Genomic DNA, 20026 nt, shown 5'->3' with positions numbered 1-20026 from the left:
TACGAACATGTAATTATTGCTCCCACAACATTTCTATGGGTTATCTCGACTTAAGAATTATTAGGTGTCCAAACAAGTTTACTATAGTACTCTTTCAACTTTTAAGTAGCATTATAGGTAACAAATTGCGTCCACACACGCAAATTAAAGTGTTTGGGTCTATTATTCTATTTCTTATATGACTATATTTTTATTAATTATTAATTAAATGACGCTCTACATGGATATGGACCCTATAAAGTACTTCAAGTGCAAGAATATTCTTTCCATATTATATCACCCTTTCTATTTACTTGATAACATTTAAAACGATAATAAACTCAATATACTTTTGATTTGTCAATCCACATTAATAATTCAAGTTTTGAACGCAAATTGACACAAATATATATATTTCTATTTCTTTACTATTAAATGAAAAGATTCAGTCTTACCCTTGGTGCTCTAATCAAAACATCTAAATCTTGAATTGAATGAGATACAATCTAACCCTCTACAAATCTACAATTTCGAAGTAATTGAAAATTGGCCACTTCCTATCTGTCTATTTTGTCAGTACGCATTGTCTCTTTTCGAGAAGTCTGACAACTTATCCTTTTCAACTGAAACTACCTGCTTTTACCTTCCTGTCACTATTTTCAAATGAATAGCATCCAAATTTGATCTACCAGACAATTCCATTAGTTGACGCAATGTAAAGCGCCTGTTCTCCCTATTCTACACTACACATCTAAAGCCCACGGAGAGTACTGTAAATCGCCAGTTATCGTCTTTTAAACGGAGGAAATTGCAATAAGATGGACACGTTTGGGCCCTTTTTAATGTGGAGTGTAGCGATTTCTGTGGCTTTGGCTCTTCCTGGTGCACTGTGTTGGGGAAAAGATGGACATTATGCCACATGCAAGATTGCTGAGGTGAGAACCCTTTTCTTTTACAAGTGCATTTCTCGGACCCTTTTTTCTTTCTACATCTTGTATGAGGTTATGGACTTGCTTTTTAGTGGCATGGGGTAAGAATTGATCCGTTTTCCTTAAGTTTTAAATGATCACTGTGCCCAATTAGGTCACAACCTTGTTTCTTAGCCGTGCAGTACAACCAAAAGTGCAAGATTTTTATTGAGGTTAGTAGATTGAGAACCGATTTTCCACCAGTTTGTGAAGATAAGTGAATCAAATACAGTTTTAAAAATTGAGTATGCTTGAGCTATAATTCCTGGGTCGGAGCAGTTCCTCTTATCGAGCACGACAATCGTGTATTCTATTTGACGATTCATTTGGCTAGTTTCAATTGTACGGCTTTAACCAATAAGTCACAAATGGACTTTTCCAGATATCAAGAGATAGTCACAGGTAAACGGTTACAGGATGGCTTGGAATTAAATATAGCATCCCAAGTTAATCCTTCCAAAATGATAGCCTAGTGGGCTACTCAAGCTCATGAGAAGGAATGGCTACTCATGTGGAAGGGGTTGTTGACTTTATAATTTGGGAATCGAAAAATCTACGAGATCAATGTCGAAAGGTCAATGTTTATAAATGCAAATGCATTTGTAGAATACTTACAATATACTATTGCCAAAAATCTAGAATATCAGCTTAGTTAGACATGATGGCCAAACCAGGCACTGTAACTGTTAGTAAAAGTACGTTGAATTTAAGCGTATCAAATTCTCTCTTGTACGAATGTCATCTAGCGTCTTAACAGACTGTAATCTGCACTTCCACTGACCATCGCTCTCAGGATGTTTTTTTCTTTTTAATAACCCAGACAAATAATTAAAGTTATATATTCACCGATATAAAAAAATTAAAAATAAAAATAAAAATATTACATTCACTTGAGGAAGTTCTCCTCGAGGCCTTTTATTCTTGTAATTGAGTCAATGGCTGAAGTTTATCTTGTTTCTGTGCTTTTACAAAGGATAACCCTCTGATTTTACTTTCGGTACATTTAAATGACGGGCATCATTAATTAATAATAATAATGTCACTAGAACACACTATTGCAAGACACAAACCCATGTGATTGAATGTTTAAAAGCTTTTAAATTTCTACTGATATCTATGAAATCTAGCAGTTTAATGGACAAGAACCACATGGCTAAATTATCTGTGGACAACTTTCAATCTCAGATATTCCAATATGGATCTGGACGAAGAAGCTAGCCATCTTGCTGTTTTTTGCTTCCTTAAATAGCTTTCAAACTGTTTGTATAGATATACCTACTGCACACTCTATGATAAACTGCCACTTCACTTCCACCACTCAGTCCTTACTATAGAACATCCAAGTTTTATCTTCCTACACATCCATAGCTATAGCTGGCTCTCGGTCTGCCACCTCAATTGTCCAATTGACAAGCAACGACCTTGCTTTTTCCTTAATAGCTGTGGCTAACTATGTTTTTCACCATGCTCTTTGATATAGTAAGCTTTCTTCCATCCAATCTGCTTTGTCCCCATGACTGTCCTGAATTTTTTTGCAACATTTAAAAAAAATTCCTCATCAATGTTAGAACACTCACGATCTGGGTTGCTCCACAAACATTACTACACACCAAGGGCTACTGATTGGCGTTGAACCTCTTTCTTGGTTCTATTTGCAGTTAAGTGCCCCATCTTGCCATTCCACCATTGCACAATGGAAGTTTTCTTTTAACTTTTGAAGCTTTAGTCCTATTCATAATTTCTAAGATAAGTTTTCTTTTCTGTTCTTCCTATTTTTCAATCTTTAAAAGATATATTTTTTCTTACTTAATTATGGGTGAGGTTATGGCTATGTTTAATTGGCACGAGGTAAGATTGGGCTAAAATCTCGTCTGGCTATGTTTAAATGCTTGTAGGGTTTTCTTAGGTCTGAAACGATCATGCTTCATTAAACTGAGTTACACTGCCACATATTTGTAGGGGTTATGGTCTGCTACAATGCTTCTATCTAGTGCTATATTTGTCTATTTCCTGTTTTTAAAAGCTGAAACTTTGTCCTCATTGTATATCATATTATGTAAATACAGGCCCTTCTAAGTAAAACAGCAGCAGATGCAGTGCACCAACTGCTTCCAGACTATGCAGAGGGTGATCTTGCATCCCTCTGCTCATGGCCTGACGAGATTAAGTTTTGGCACAAATACCACTGGACCAGCCCTTTGCACTACATTGATACACCGGATTTCAGGTGTAACTATGACTATTCTCGTAAGTACCTTTTCCAACAAGTGTCTATGTACTACTATCAATAGCATATAGTGATCAAGTACAAATACATAAAATCATTGTTTTAATCTCAATATGTAATGTGATTCTTAGTACTTAAAGTATATTCAGAAAATTAAAGTAACTTATCATCATGTTATATATTGTCATCATCAAACTAGAAGTAGAGCGTTTCTGCACTTGAGATCATAAGGAGAAATATCATCCTAATTTCTGATTATGTTGATTGATTCACCGTCTCACCAAGAAATTGTGATGCTTTGACATTCATTATTGCCACACTATTAATTGAATGCCACTATTACTTATGGTACAGGGGACTGTCATAATGCACAGGGAGAAAGAGACATGTGTGTGGCAGGAGCCATCAATAACTACACTTATCAGCTTGCAACATATGGCTCTGTGTCTGATGAGAAATGTATGTTTCTTCATTAGGAATTGTTCTAGCTTCTCAGATCTTTTCTACTTTTTATAGTCAATGATGCTTCTTAATTATCTTAATAATGTATTTATTGGCAGCTTGTGTTAAAACGGAAATGTTTATTCAGGAGATGTCTAGTTTGGAAACTTATAGATATCCCTGAATTCCACAGATAATTTGACAGAATCATTGCTTTTTCTGTCTCACTTCATGGGAGACATTCATCAGGTCTTGTTCGGACTATCCAATTGTTTTAGCTCCTAAGAAATGGGAGATCATTGCCCAAGGATCTCAGTGGTATTCTAAATATCTTTTTACATCTAGGAAACCATTTATGAAAATTAACAGAAAAACTGCAACTAATAATTTTGCAGCCCCTGCATGTCGGATTTACTGGAGATTTAGGAGGAAACACAATAATTGTACACTGGTATCGGCGAAAGGCTAATTTGCATCATGTAAGTATAGAAGCTTGTTGCAGAATCTATTTAGTTGTGGGGAGAATTAGAAGGATAAATGAATCTAAGGATGATCAGAGAAAAAACGGAAAACTGCAGCTAGTTCATTTTTCACTCAGATTTAAAAAAAAAAAATTAATGTATGTAGGACTATCTGTTTATTCTTGACATCTTGTCATAAGTTTTTCTTTTCAACGTGATGCTCCGTGTTTTACTAGGTTGGACCTTTGATTGGGGTATGTTGACATCATCAATCCTGGCAATATTGGTGACCGTACCATGTTGTAAATTTAGATATAGGAAACATACATAATAAGATTGAATTCCTATGGATGAAAGGTCATACAGTAAAGTCAACATGGAATGGCGAAGTATTATGAAAGGTATGTGTTTTGTCTCTAGTTTGCTACTGTCCCTGTCTGTGTAAACGTACTAGTTTAAACATTTTCTATTTTAATTCATTCTGCTTTCCGGTAAATGGTTTGGCCTCTTCACATCAGACCTGTCCTGTTGGTCTCTCAAAACCTATTCACTTTGTTCTGAACAGGTGACTTAAACAAAGACGTTCCCATTTTGGTAGAAATGATACTTAGGCCAGTTACATTTCATCACTTGTTAAATTCTTATCTAGATGCATTCATCACTTACTGCTCTTCACCTTTATGAAAGTAGAAATGAATTATGTCCTTTACTATAACCCTAATTCATTGCATTGTGAATCTGAAAAAAAAAACCAAAACAAGATGAAGATAAAGCCAATGCAATCTGCAATAAGCAAGTTTCCTTTCTCCTGGCTGAAGCTTCAGGCTATTTGCTTGCAAGCCAACTGGTGCAAGCACAAGTACAGGAATTTCTTTTTTCAGAATTGGATCCTATTCACCATTGCAAAGGAGAAACAATCAATATTTTAATGCATTGGATTGGCTTAAGTTTATCAGTTGGGCCTCTGGTTTGAGGATTCGTTGGGGTCAAATCTGATGTAATCAGGAAGTCAAATAATGATGTCCATGGGACTATAGCATTTTCATTGGACATTGAGTGGACTAGGAAATATTGAAACAGTTAAGCATTTATTTTGCATTTTTATCCTCTTTTATTGAATTTGTGTATCTGATACATAAAACATGAAAATTGGATTGACAACATATGAATTTCCAGAAATAACATTTAGATGTCTTAATCAATCAATTGAAACAAATTTGAACAAGAAACAAGTTAACTTTTAAAGGTGCCAAAAGGCTTCTAAAATTTCAGGAGATTCCCAGTTGTGGATGATACATGATTGTTCATTTTATATGCACACACGAACAATGCACACCGCATCTAGACATCTCGGGCTTGCATACTGCAACTTCTGATGCTGTAGATCTCTATGATTGTTGCATTGATACTATATTGTGGATGTTAGTTGAAATATTTTTATCTCGTCTTTCATTTTATTTCAACTTTTTAACATGATTTATTGAGACACTCTGTAAACTATCTGCAAGTTATTTATCTTTTACATATCCAGTGACTACTTTGACTAACTGTGGACATTTTCACTTCTTTCTAATAAAGTGACAAAACAAAATATGAAGGATGCAATCTCATTTCAAGCAGGACTGAACACGTTACCTTTCTTTTGATGCTTGTATAATTTTGACTTTAGTTTCTAGTTGTGTAGTACATGTTCCTTTCCTTTTATTCAACACAAACAAATCATAACATTTCCATGAAAGTCCCAATGCACTGTAACAGCTTGTTTGTTTTACAGAATCACCAAATTTGGCTGAATCCAAGATTAATTTGGATTGACTGATTGTAAAATAGAAGTTTTATTAAAGAAAAAGATAGCTATTTGACATTGACATTTTTTTTGATAAACTTTTTTGGCTTTTGTTATACCAACAGGTATGGGATAATATGATAATTGAGACAGCAGTCAAAGACTTTTATGACTCTAACCTCACTCTTATGATACAAGGAATTCAGGCAAACTTAAGTGTATGTGGATTACCTAGTCTCTACTCTCATTTTTCTATTTTCCTCTCAATTGGCATTCAAATACATTCTTTCCACAGAAATAGAAGAATCCACATAAAACCAAACTTACCAAAATCATTTTATTTCGTCTTCTGGTCTTCTTAGTTTTTCAGTAGGTTGAGAATTTTTTCATGTAATAATGATGAGGTTCCTTATGCTGAAAAATTAATCAATTATTGTAACAATATTAGGTTTAGAGAATTTTTCATATTTCTTCCAGAAAAAAAGCAACACTTATTTTCATGTAGATTAAGTGATTAAGTTATAGGATAGTAACTAGTAAAAATAACAGAAGCATTACCTGCCTTTATGGAAGCCATGCATCTAATTTTGCTTTGCCAAAACAAGTGGAAACTACAACAATATCTTCTTTAAGAGATGCCTTGAAACTTATTCAACATCCTTATCCATTGGTCAGGTAGGAGAACACCACTAACAAAGGGGATATCAATTATCTAATAAGACACAGACTAAATAATCTTCCAATGATGATAGAAGCAGATGCAATGAGAATCTATCAATCATGATACCTTATGGAAGATATCTGAGCACTACATTGTGTTGATTTTATAGCAGAAATGAAGTACACAGCACAGTACAAAAATAAATAACACAACAAACAGTTGTTACCCTGGGAAAACCCTCCGACTTGAGGGGGGAAAGACACAGCCACACAGATTACTTTATTAATGATAAACAGTAGTCTGATTTTGAATCCTCTCAATCTGCAAATGTTTAAGAAAATTCTACCCTGATACAAAGAATGCTCTAAACAAGAATACTGAACCAGCAATATATATTATTCACACCTATGACTCTGCTAATAATAATGAATGCTACGGTCGATCACCTCAGCAAGGAACATAAAAAATGGTAACTTCCGAGATGAAAATGCCATGCAAAATAATGAATATAACTTCCATCTGAAGAGGTGGATTCTTCATTGTCTTACCAATTAAGAGTCTGCCATGATACATGAAGAGTCCACTGAAACAACAGAAGAAACTGCTGTTACCAAGAAGAAGCCTCTTCATTGTCTTCAAGTGCCCGTTGAAACAAGGATACTGCTGACGATGAAAGGAAATTTGGTCGTCTGTCTTAGTGGAAACAACACCAACTTAATAGGAATCAAAAACACATAACAGAGGCTGCCACATCAGTCATTTATTTACTTGTATTTTGCAGCGAAAGATATATCCTGCAGCTACATCTTCAACACTTCTTCTTAGCTAGGGAATTATTTTTCCAAATATCCATGTCATGGATTCTCTCAATATGACTCCACAATGGCTACACCCATTTGTGGAAAAGATTTTTATTACAGAATCTCTCATCGTGATGACGTCATGGACTCAGTCAACATGACGTACACAATGGCTATTCCAACAAGTGCCCATCACGAAATCACTCAGCATGATGTCGTCACAGAGTCTGTCAACATGATGTCCACCATGGCTACTCTCATGTGTGGGAAGAGTAACATCTCTCAAGGGATTTCACCTCATATTCCTTTGACTCATAGAAATATGCATTTTAGCATATCGTAAGAGTAACATCTCTCAAGGGATTTCACCTCATATTCCTTTGTCTCATAGAAATATGCATTTTAGCATATAGTAAGAGCAACATCTCTTAAGGGCTTTCACCTCATATTTCTCTGTCTTTTGAGAAGTATGCATTTTAGTACATAGTAAGTATTACTAATGCTGAGACTCCCTCTTAGCAAGAGCAACATTCTCCACAACCCCAAGCGTGTCTTGAAAGAGTACATATTTCACCTCAAAAAAAGGCTTGGTGAGAATGTCAAGTGTCTGTTCATCTATGCAAATATACTTGAGTTGAATATCTTTCCTCATCACCATATCTCTGATGTAATGATATCTGATCTCCACATGTTTTGTTCTATCATGAAACACTGGATTCGCAGAAAGCTTCACACAACTTTGATTATCACAATGAATCACAATTGGCTCTAGTGCCTAACCAACTAAACCTACAAGAAGCTTCTGAAGTTGCACTACTTCTCAAGCTGCTACACATGCTGCAATGTATTCAGCTTCTGCAGTGCTTTGAGACACAAAGGTCTACTTTCTGCTATACTAGGAAATCATGGTGAACCCCAAACTAAAGCAACATCTAGAAGTGACTTTCATATCAATTACACTCCTAACCCAATCAGAATCAAAATAACCTTGTAAATTCAGATCTAAATTTGAAGTAAATCTCAAACCATATCCAACTGTGTCATGCAAATATCCCAAGGTATGCTTGGCTGCAACTAGAAGAATTTGTCTTGGTTCACACATGAACTAAGAGCACTCATTGTATAACATATATATGGTCTAGTATTCGTTAGATACATCAAAGATCCAATTAGCTGTTTGTATATGGTGGGATTTACCAAATCAAAGTTAGCTGCAACAACTCTCATTTTCTTCAAATTTGTCTCCATGAGAGTAGACTAAGACTTTGCAATCCAACATCCCAAACCTCTTTAAGATATCTATCAAGTATCTCCCTTGACTAAGAATTGTAGAACCAAAATCAGTGTGCAAAGAACATTAACAAATAAAGTAAACATTCACAAACCAAAAACTAAATTCACATATATGCTTAGACAAAGAAAGCAAACAAGAAGTGCAAACCTCACAAGAGAAAACAATCCATGCTTTCTTGATTCTGTAGATGTGTCCTTTTGCTGTGGATGTATGCTCAAGATGCTCAAAAGTTGCTTCAATGGAGATGGGTAATGGCAAATTGGTAGCTTTGTGAGCTCTCAATTTGGCATTATAAGGGTAATATTGATGGCTTTGGTTCTCAAAATAGCATGGTAACTTTAGCTCAAAGATTGTTGATGAAATGGCTTGGGATGGGATTCAATTTATAGGCTAAGGGGTAGAGGGATGGAGGGCTTAGATGCAAGGATGGATGAAGGCTTAAGGAGGGCTAAGATGCACTCAAAGGGGAGCACATGGATTGTGCTTGTTTAGCACCAATGGGAAGGTGACACTTGTCACAAGGAGGATGATTGTGAGAAGGTAGGGTTAAGGGTTGGTTAAGGGCATGATGAGTGGGGTTGAGTATGTAAGAGGGATGTAAGAGGAATGAGTGTGGAAGAGGGAAGAGTGTGGAAGATGGGTGTAAGAGTCATGAGTGGGCTTGTAAGAGTCTTTATGTTTTGTAAGAGCACTCATGACTTAGTGGTTGGGTTTTTTTGAGGGGAGACTTTGGTTTGGATTAGGAAAGTCTTAAACTTGTTTAAGGAATGTGACAACATTAGGGGGTGGATTAGGCTTGGGTTTAGGATTAGATTAGGGATGTTAGAGATGTGCAAGTGGATGGCATTAATGAGGGTGGGTGAGTTAGTGGCTAAGCTTGGTTAGTATGGGTGGATGGGGTGGATTAGGCTAAATGGAGGATTAGAGATAGGTTAGGGGTTTTTGAATTTGAGGATTTCATTTATCAAATAGATTTATTTAATAAATGGGGATTTTTGGAATTAGATAGAAGAATAGGATTTAATTGATAAATAATAGATTATTTGATTTATCAATTAGGACTATAGATGATTAATTAACTTAATCAACTAGGGGATGACAAAGGATTAATTAAATAGAAATTTAATTAATAATGCCCTTTTTAGATAACTAAATAGGATTACTAAAATAGTGTAATCAAATTTAGGTGTCTACAAGAATAACTTTACTGGGTCTTTGCCACACTTCCAATCCTAGAAAGTAATGCATGAATCCAAGATCTTTAATCTCAAACTCAAATGTTAAAACTTTCTTGCATTTGACAATGAGAATATCTACTCCAGTACGAAATAAATTATCCGTAAAGAACAAACTTAAGACTTTATCATTAACCATCTTAAATTAAAGATCCGAATCTGCATCATTCTTGGAGAATCCCAAGCTTGTCAAGTATTGATCAATTCTTTCATGCCATACACAAGGTGCTTGCTCAGGGCCATACAATGTCTTCTTCAATGCAAAAATGAGACTGCTCATGAATTACAAAACCATCTAGCTGTTCAATGAACACTTCTTTAATTGCACCCTTAAGAAATGCAGTGTTTAAATCCATTTGATGTAGCTTCCAATGAACACTTCTTCAACTAGCTTCCAATGAACACTTCTTCAACTGCACCATTAAGAAATGCAGTGTTTAAATCCATTTGATGTAGCTTCCAGCCTTTAACTGATGCAATAACAATAATAGTCCTAATGGATGTCTAACAAGCTACATGAGTAAATGTCTCATAATTTATTCCCTCCTTTTGAGAGAAACCTATTGCCACATATCTTGCTTTGCACTTCTCAATATATCCATCAGCTTCATGGTTGATCTTGAAAAAGCACCTGGAATACACAACTGATTTTTCTTTAGGCCTTGGTACAACATCCCAAACATCATTCTTGATGATACATTGATATTCTTCTAACATAGCATTTCTCCAAACTTTCTGATTGGATGCTTCCTAAAAGCTAGAAGGCTTTGACTCAACGATGTGCACATTAATGCTGAAAATCGCTGTGGTCTCTTGCTTTCTCTAAAAATGCCACAAGGAGCTGCATAATTTTCTGCTTGTTGCATGGTTTGTCTAGCTGTCATGTCCCCTTTTTAGCTCTGTCTAGCAGTGACATGAGAGTTAGCCTATTATGGAGTCTCGTAGGTTGGCAGTGGTGATCAGGGACTCGGTCAGGGTTTTCAACATCCGGATTTGGTATTACAGGCAGTAGTAGATCAGTCGAGAGCAATTCCTTGATTTTAGGAGGCAGTTCCTTGAATGTAGGAGGAGATTCCTACCTTTTAGGAGGTGGTGACATTTCCAGAGTGGAGATTCTATGAGATGACCCTTTGGTCTCAATTTCAAGAGATTTGGGTGTGTTCCCTATATTTTAGGAGTATCCCTAGATTTGAGGGTGTGACTGCCAATTGGCCCAGGTTGTCCGGCGTCAGTCACAGGTAGGTGACAAACTCAGTTTCATGTTTTAGAGGTGTTTGGGTTGTTCCTTGGCTACTTGGAAAATATTTTAATATATTTAAATATTCTCCTAAGTTAGCATTTTAATAATTTAAATAAGGCTAAGTGTTTAGCCATTTTGGAGTAATAAAGAGTTTTCTGGCTCCATTTGGATCGATTTGCCAATGTGTGATAGCTTGTTGGAAAGAGCTCAGTCTCTAGTATTTGATTATCACTTGCTGGGACTTATTTGATGCTTGGAGCTATTTGTCATTAATAATGTAATGATTTCCTTCTATTTGGATGCTTTTATTAGGAAAATAATGTTATATTATAAAGTTCAAATGCAATCCACTTTAGGGTTCGAATTTCCTTGGAGAGGGGATATAAGGAGAAAGCAACTTAAAGAGGAGTATCTTTTATCATTTTATCATCCTATTTTGGATGCCATTGCTCTGGAAGAGCATTCCTCACCTGGGACGCAAACCCTAGTGCTGAGAGAAAATTTGTTGGGACGTAGCCCTCAACAAGATTAGATTTGAACGTTCCTATGCATATTGTTTGATCAAGGCAGTGGATCAGTTTCTAGTATTGCAATTTTACTTTGCAGGCAATGGATTTTTAGGGAAGGCGGCCACTTTGGTTCAGCCTAGCGTTTATTACAGCAGCTCACTTGGATCCCATTTTCAGCTGGCATCCATCTTGTTTGAAGCACATCTGTATTGGTACTATTTTGGAATAAATCAGACTTTGCTGGTATGGTTTTAGAATCATTTCCGGATTAGTATGTATTGCTGCATATTATTTCTATCACTTCTATTTATCAGTTGTTATTTATTCATTGTAATACCTATATTCTGAAAAATACAATAAGAAACAACATTCTTCTTCAACTTCTGTCTAGCTCTATAAGATCAAAGAAAAATCTATAGGAAAATATAATTTATATAATTAAATATTATAGCAGCAGCAGAGCAAATATCCATATGGGATACTTCACTAGCCCATAGAGGTCTCTTTCTACCTTTAGAAATGTTACTTGGCCTATCAGTTGGTTCTTTGGGATCAGCTGAATCAAAAGTCTCTTTTGGTTCAGTGGACTACCTCCAAATCACAGGAAAATGATGAGGATAAATGTCCATATCCTGAATTCTCTCTTGTTCTTTTCTGTGTATCTCTACGGAAGACCTTTTTGATCTTTGGGAGGCAACTTCCTCTTCAAAAAAGACAGGCTTTCTGATCTAAAATTGTTTATGCTCTGGAATGTAGATCCTGTAGGTCTTAGAACATTGACTATAACCCACAAAAATACCTTTCTTTCCTAATGGTTCTCGTTTAGATCTTTTATCTTTAGGCATATGAATATAAACAGGACTACCAAAAGTTCTTCAGTGACTAATTCGGGTTTGACGCCTATGAGGGCCTCTTTAGGAGTCATATTTTCTAATAATTTACGAGGGCTTCAGTTTTGAATATAAAAAACAATTCTGGAAGCTTCTGCCCAAAGAAAAGTTTGTAAATTTTGATCATGAATCATAGCTTTGGCTGCGTCAACTATGAATTTGTTTTTCCTTTCAGCAACTTGATTTTGCTGAGGGTTGTAAGGGACACAAATTCGAACGTTCCTACGCATATTGTTTGATCAAGGCAGTGGATCGGTTTCTAGTATTGCAGTTACACTTTGCAGGTAGTGGATTTTTAGGGAAGGCGGCCACTTTGGTTCAGCCTGGCGTTTATTACAGCAGCTCACCTGGATCCCATTTTCAGCTGGCATCCCTCTTGTTTGAAGCACATCTGTATTGGTACTATTTTGGAATAAATCAGACTTCGCTGGTATGGTTTCAGAATCATTTCCAGATTAGTATGTATTGCTGCATATTATTTTTATCACTTCTATTTATCAGTTGTTGTTATTTGTTCATTGTAATACCTATATTCTGAAAAATACAAAAAGAAACAACATTCTTCTGCAACTTCTGTCTAGCTTTATAAGATCAAAGAAAAATCTACAGGAAAATATAATTTATATAATTAAATATTATAGCAGCAGCAGAGAAAATATCCATTTGGGATACTTCACTAGCCCATAGAGGTCTCTTTTTACCTTTAGAAATGTTACTTGGCCTATCAGTTGGTTCTTTGGGATCAGCTGAATCAAAAGTCTCTTTTGGTTCAGTGGACTCCCTCCAAATCACAGGAAAATGATGAGGATAAATGTTCATATCCTGAATTCTCTCTTGTTCTTTTCTGTGTATCTCTACGGAAGACCTTTTTGATCTTTGGGAGGCAACTTCCTCTTCAAAAAAGACATAGTCTTTCTGATCTAAAATTGTTTCTGCTCTGGAATGTAGATCCTGTAGGTCTTAGAACATTGACTGTAACCCACAAAAATACCTTTCTTTCCTAATGGTTCTCATTTAGATCTTTTATCTTTAGGCATGTGAATATAAACAGGACTACCAAAAGTTCTTCAGTGACTAATTCAGGTTTGACGCCTGTGAGGGCCTCTTTAGGAGTCATATTTTCTAATAATTTATGAGGGCTTCAGTTTTGAATATAGAAAACAGTTCTGGAAGCTTCTACCCAAAGAAAAGTTTGTAAATTTTGATCATGAATCATAGCTTTGGCTGCGTCAACTATGAATTTGTTTTTCCTTTCAGCAACTTGATTTTGCTGAGGGTTGTAAGGGACACAAAACTCACAATTAATCCCTTTCTCAATGCAGAAATTTTGAAAGCCTCCATAAGTGTACTCTCCTCCATCATCGCATCTCAAAACCTTGATCCTTTTTCCAGACATGTTCACAACCTGAGCTTTGAATTCTTTGAACCTATAAAGTACTTCTTTAGATTCCTTAGATTTCAACAAATAAATCCAATTCTTTCGAGAATAGTCAACAATGAGAATAACATAATACCAAAAACCACTCAAAGAAGTCACAAACATTGGTCCACATAAATTAGAATGAATTAGATCAAATATTCCTTTTCATCTACGTTCACTACTTAGAAAAGAACTTTTAACATTCTTACCCAGGGCACAACCTTCGCAAATGCCATCATGCTCTTGACTGAGCTTTGATTAACAAGTAACTGTCTTCTCCATGAAAGCAAGAGCTTTGAAGTGTAATTGACTAAGTCTCCTATGCCACAGCTCACTTGAGTTGCTGAAGTTATTCACCATACTTGAATTGGAAGAAGAAAAAGTTTGTATAGACTCTCTTGACAAACTCCAATCACATGGGCAGATTTGATGCAGGAGTTCTTTCGCCAAGCAAGAGCTTTTCCTTCACAAAATGCAACTTGATATCCTTTGCCCTCCAATGGTGAAATTGAGACCAGATTTCTTTTGATTCTTGGAACAAACAAGTCCTCACTCAAATGAAGAGGAATGCCAAAATCTAGATGAAGAGAAGCACAACACCTTTTACTGGTTAACTTGCATCATCTTTGTAAATTGGTTTCTCTTTCTACCAAATGAGAAAGATGGTCTCGATATCCTGCAATGTGGTGTGAAGCACCACTATCAACCAACCAAGTGTTGCCGTTGGTTGGAACGATGGTAAACAGATCTGAGATGAAGATAAATACCTTTGAGTTATCACTGGATTCCTTTTTAGGTGACATCTTATCAACATTTGGAGCAGAAAAATGAAGTTAAGATCTTTTTACACAGTCTTGACCAAAGTGACCGTACTTGTCATGTCTGAAACACTGAATGTGAGAGAATTCCTTCTTCTTTGGTTGAGAAGCTGAATCAAAACTTCTTTATCTATTCCATTTGAAATTGCCTTTTCTTCCTTCACTGCCTTTCGTCTTGAATGTTTAAGCAACAAGAACATGATTTTCTTCATTAGAAGAGCTTCAACATTTCCTCTTGCAGCCAGTCTAGATTCCTTTTGAATGCAATCAGCTCTAAGATGACCAATCTTGGGGAGTTTAGATCTTCCACAAATTCCTTGAATGAAGGACTCCCAAGATTGAGGAATACCATTCATTGCCAACAAAACTAGGTCCCTAGCTTCAACCATATCTCTAATGGCATGTAGCCGATCCATTAACTCAGTAATCTTCAAGAAGAAGGATATGATTGGCTTTCGTTTAGCCATTTTTATATGATGGAGCTGTTGTCCTAAGGCAAGAGCTTGAAGAGTCTTGAACATGACTCTGGCTGACTTCATCTAGGATATAATTGGCTCAAGATGATCCTTTACAAAATCTATCAAAAACTTCCTAGCCTTAGTCATTCTTCATCGAATTTTCTCAGCCTCATCAGATGCTTGGGCACATCATTCTCCATATATTCTAGAATATCATTTTCTTCCAATATAATAAGAACTCTGAATATCCAAGATATAGAGTTTGGTGCACCATCAAGCTTATCTTCAAGCCTGAGACCATTCACCATCTTGAATGCTAAGAAAGGCTAATTCAGATGAGAAGAAAATAAGAAGGCTTTCCTGGCTTGAATGAATCTGAAATAACCCTTGCCAATCTTGACAAGCAAAACCCCTGTTCTAATCTCACACAATTAATAAATTTATTTGAGTTCCAAATGCTGTGATTGAATTAAATAATAATCTACTCAGCAAGTAATGAAACTTATTGATTGGGATAGCAATTTTTCAATAAATCGTGTCCAAAAGGTTTCCAAATATTATTTGAACAAGATAGACACCCTTACAAATCTAGGCCTGTTATTAATTCTGAGCAGCTTTCTTTGATTCTTTGAATGAAATTGTAGCTCCTACAGATGTGTTCGTGGACCTTGAGTTCAGATGAGATCGGTGCTTCCTTGCCCTCTAGATAATGGAGCCTGTGCTGTTGCTGTACTGGTTGGTTATAAAGAGCACCTTGATTGGCCGCCCAAGCTGAAAAATCACAGGGTTTGCATCCCAGGCTTTCATGTGGCTATCAGACAGAGAGGAATAAAACAATACATAATTGTAACATGCCGTCTAAGCCTTTTAAAGGCAAGCAACCCTAATATCAGCACTCACCCTAGCCCCTACAAATCAGGCGATATTACATAGAAATTTGCCTTTCATAAATTAAACGATGATACATTCATCACCCCTTCAATAATGTCTTAGGATTAATAAACAAGGTTTGAATAACAGCCTCGACTGATAACTGAAAAGTAGGAGTCAAGTGACTTAAGTGAATCTTACTCCACGCATTCATCTCCTTTTATTCCATAAAATTGACTAAGGCTGGGAGATGCCCATCTAAAACAGACTTAGCAAAGTGATTATTGCAATTTGATACTTCAATTGAGGGGGGAAATTACAAAATCTAATCCTGGCTTTGCTCAAACCTTCTCTGATACCATGTTGATTTTATAGAAGAAATGAAGTACTCAACACAATGTAAAAATATATTACACAACACACTTGTTACCCTGGGAAAACCCTCCAACTTGAGGGGGAAAAAAAACCCAGCCGCACAGATCACTTAATAATGATAAACAGGAGTTTTTTACAATCCTCTGAATCTGTAGATACTAACTAAATTCTACCCTAATACAAAGTTACTCTAAATTGGAATATTGAACCAGCAATATATATTATTCACACCTATGACTCTGCTAACAATAATGAGTGCCACAGTTGATCACCTCAGCAAGGATCATCAAAAAAGGTAACCTCCGTGATGCAAATGCCCTCCAGAATAATGAATATAATTTCCACCTGAAGAGGTGGCCTCCTTGCTGTCTTACCAATGAAGAGTCTTCCATAATACTTGAAGAGTCCGCTGAAACAACTGAAGCGACTGCTGTTACCAAGAGGAAAGCTCTTCATTGTCTTCAAATGCCCGTAGAAAAAAGGAAGCCACTGACGATGAAATGAAATATGGTCGGCTGTCTTAGTTGAAACAAAACCAACAGAATATGAATAAAAAACACATAACAAAGACTGCTACATTAGTCATTTTTTAGTTGTATTTTTCAGAGAAAGATATCTCCTGCAGCTACATTTTCAACATATTGTACCTTCTCTATCTTTATATCGAGTTGTAGGAATAGATTCAAAGCATTAGTAAAATGCGTAGAAAAGGATTATCTGTAGTGAAGGAGGTAAATCCCTCTACATTACACCTGGATCTTTCTGTCTTTGTAATGCATTTTAGGGCACCGTCTCTGTGAAATATTAGATGGTAGTTGTTATCTTTGGATTTCTAGAATTGTATGTGCTCTAACTCTTCGTCAAAGGTCAACTGACCTGCTTGACATTGAAGTGGTGGATTGAGATGGACATGGTCACACCCACAACTTCATTTTAGTGAGTTGTATCAGTTTTCATAAATTACTAGATTATCTTAACATATAAAAATGCATCCATAATTAGTAGTTCATCTGTTTCAGTTATATACATCAGCTGTTGGTCCATTGTAAAACAATTCAAAACCTTGAGATGTTTTGATTAGTAAATTCTTTGCTTCATTTCTTCCTTTAACACAGAGACATTTGCTTCCTTTCTGTGCTGTTGAGTTAATTTTTATGCATGCACATTTTTATGTCCACTGCAAATAATCAATTTTTTGGTGTTTTGGACAACAGGATATTTGGTCAAATGATGTTTCTACATGGGAGAGATGCAGTTCAAATAAATTTGCTTGCCCAAATCCGTAAGATTAAAATTCACTCTAGGTTTCATTTATTCTAATTAGAGTAGGAGTCCTTTGCTATGGCTACTTGCTGGCCAATAAACCCTGTATATGCTATATTTTGTGCCCTGTAAATTATTTCTTTTTTGAAGTATGTCTTTCATGCATTTAGAAACACTGCAGAAGGAAAACCTTTTTTTGGTTTAAGGTAAAAGAGGATTTTTGAAAAGGCCTCCATTCTTTTATAGGCTAACAAACATCAAAGCTACAGATAGGCTGTAATGTCCCCTTTTTGGGATCACCATATACTTTGCCCTAAATTCACAAATTCAAATGAAACAGGGAACACAGTACAGTTAAGAGATCTAACCCTAATCTAGGAATAAGATAAGCTTGTCTTGGAACCCGCAACCAAATTAGATAGTTTTTAATATTTATAACTTCTTGCCAACATGTAGACAATATATGAACTCATGTAGAATGTTCATGACCACTCCAAGTTCCTCAATTGGCAATCCAACAAGTTCTTGATCATCTTAGCCCAATTGAATATCTGCACTCTAGTGCATATCTCCTCCACAAAGAAAAACATCCAAGGCTCGAAGAAGGCAGATTGAGGATTTCCCATCACTCCATTCAACAAGATAACAAGGTCTTTATACTCCTCCTTGAAGTCCGATTTAAGAAGGTACTTTGGTATTATAAATTTTTGGTCTCTTGCCTTCGACATCTATTCATCATTGATAAATCTCCATATATTTCTGAGGTCCATCATTAAAAAAATTCAAAGCTTCCTATTTTGTCTTGTAGGCAGTGGACTTGTAATTAGGGATGTCAAATGCTTCCTTGATAGTCCTTTCTGTAAGATAGGCCAATATTCTCCCATAGGGAGCCACCACTTGCCTTGTCTTAGGATAATAATGCTCGGCACACTCCACCATTAATTCAACACATTGCATTGCAGGGGGAAAAGTGGTTGCTTGCACAATTCCATTTCTAACCATTCTCTTCATTAACTTTGATGAATTGTGCTTGTATGCTCATGTTTTGAATTCCATGACGTCGACATGCCTGAGCTTTGGTGTCTCCAACCTTCCATTTTGAAATGAACTTGGTCCTCCGTTTGAGATCATTGAGCACTCCTTGATGTTCCTCTAGTTGTCGGTGTTGACATCTCACTTGCAAGGAAAATTTAATGATATTATTTTGAAGAAGCACTTCCTAGGTTGAATTCACAATGTTTGATCCTCAAACATGTTGCATTTTTTCGGATTTTGAACTAATCATTTGGAAATTAAAACATGTAGTCATTTTCAGATTCTTTCAAAATGATATATAATTTTTGATCCAAAAAGAGATAAAACCTTCACATCCTTGCTATAACTTTAAATTTCATCCTTTGCTTGCACAAAAACAAATTCAGAAATTTCACCCTTATTCTGATTTTTCTGACTTTTACACATTGTTGCCTCAAATTCAGAGCCTTACTTCTGATGTTCAGCAGCCTAAATTAGATTGAAGTCTCTTTAGTTTCCCTTAATCTTGCTTTATTTGAGGAATTTAGACCTAAAATCAACAAGTTTTCCACAAATCTATCTTTCAAAATTCTGTTTTTCTGTTCAAAACCACTTCTCTGCTGGAAATCAGGGTTATTTCCTAGGGTTTTGTTGTGATGTAAAACTTACACGTCACATTGCAAATGTGGGCCTCTTTTTTGCTTAGTGGTAGTCTGTCTTTGTTTGGCTCTTTCTTGGTAGTAATCTCGAGGTCATCAAGTTGTTAGGACAAGTTGGAACAACTCTAGATCCAAGTCATGTTCACCTAAGAGTCAGGACAGTTGAGAGTGGAGTTGTGAGCGAGAAATCTAACATTTAGTCAAGTCCTAGGAAAGGTTGAGTTCAAGATGATGAAAGGAAAGTTGATCAATTTTGAATCTAGTTACCGTGAGAGAAGAAAGTATACTGGAAATGGAGAATTGAAATCAAGATGAAAATGAAGCAACTTTTGGTATGGAGACTACAAGAGAACGCAAGACAAGATGCAACCATACGACAAAGTTTGAACCTGGAAGGCATGGAATTTTGAAGTTTTTTGAAGAGTGATCGAGAGACGAGACATGATGCAACTTTGAAAACTTCTACTTGGAGAGGTCAGAATCTGACCTCCCCAAGTACGGAGTGGGACTTCAACCCCCAAATTTTGCGCACCTATATTGATCAAATTTGTTTCCATGTGGTTCCTAACATGAAAATATGGGTGTTTCAAGGTGTAAACCAGATTTCCTCACCAAAACAAAACTGATTTAAGTGGGGTGGAGATCAGCTTCTCCATGA

General features: G+C 36.1%; 1 protein-coding gene across 2 annotated transcripts in view; it reads left to right on the top strand.

Annotated features, from left to right (window-relative positions):
* The first annotated feature begins 524 nt into the window (after positions 1-524).
* LOC149568286 (endonuclease 4-like) overlaps positions 525-20026 on the top strand; it is a 46794-nt gene continuing 27292 nt past the window's right edge. Inside the window, exons 1-7 of one of the 2 annotated variants that reach the window (XM_089821266.1) lie at positions 525-914; positions 3014-3194; positions 3529-3633; positions 3809-3864; positions 4011-4094; positions 5988-6080; positions 17647-17714. In XM_089821266.1, coding sequence (XP_089677392.1) covers positions 798-914; positions 3014-3194; positions 3529-3633; positions 3809-3864; positions 4011-4094; positions 5988-6080; positions 17647-17714 — 704 coding nt within the window. In that variant the 5' untranslated portion in view covers positions 525-797. The remainder of the gene's footprint in view (positions 915-3013; positions 3195-3528; positions 3634-3808; positions 3865-4010; positions 4095-5987; positions 6081-17646; positions 17715-20026) is intronic. The other variant, XM_089821265.1, reaches the window with a different exon arrangement.

This window comes from Cupressus sempervirens, chromosome 3 (assembly GCF_028749045.1).
Source record: "Cupressus sempervirens isolate cs-2001-9-10 chromosome 3, ASM2874904v1, whole genome shotgun sequence".
Classification (NCBI taxonomy): Eukaryota; Viridiplantae; Streptophyta; class Pinopsida; order Cupressales; family Cupressaceae; genus Cupressus; species Cupressus sempervirens.
This window is presented reverse-complemented; position numbering and strand designations above follow the sequence as displayed.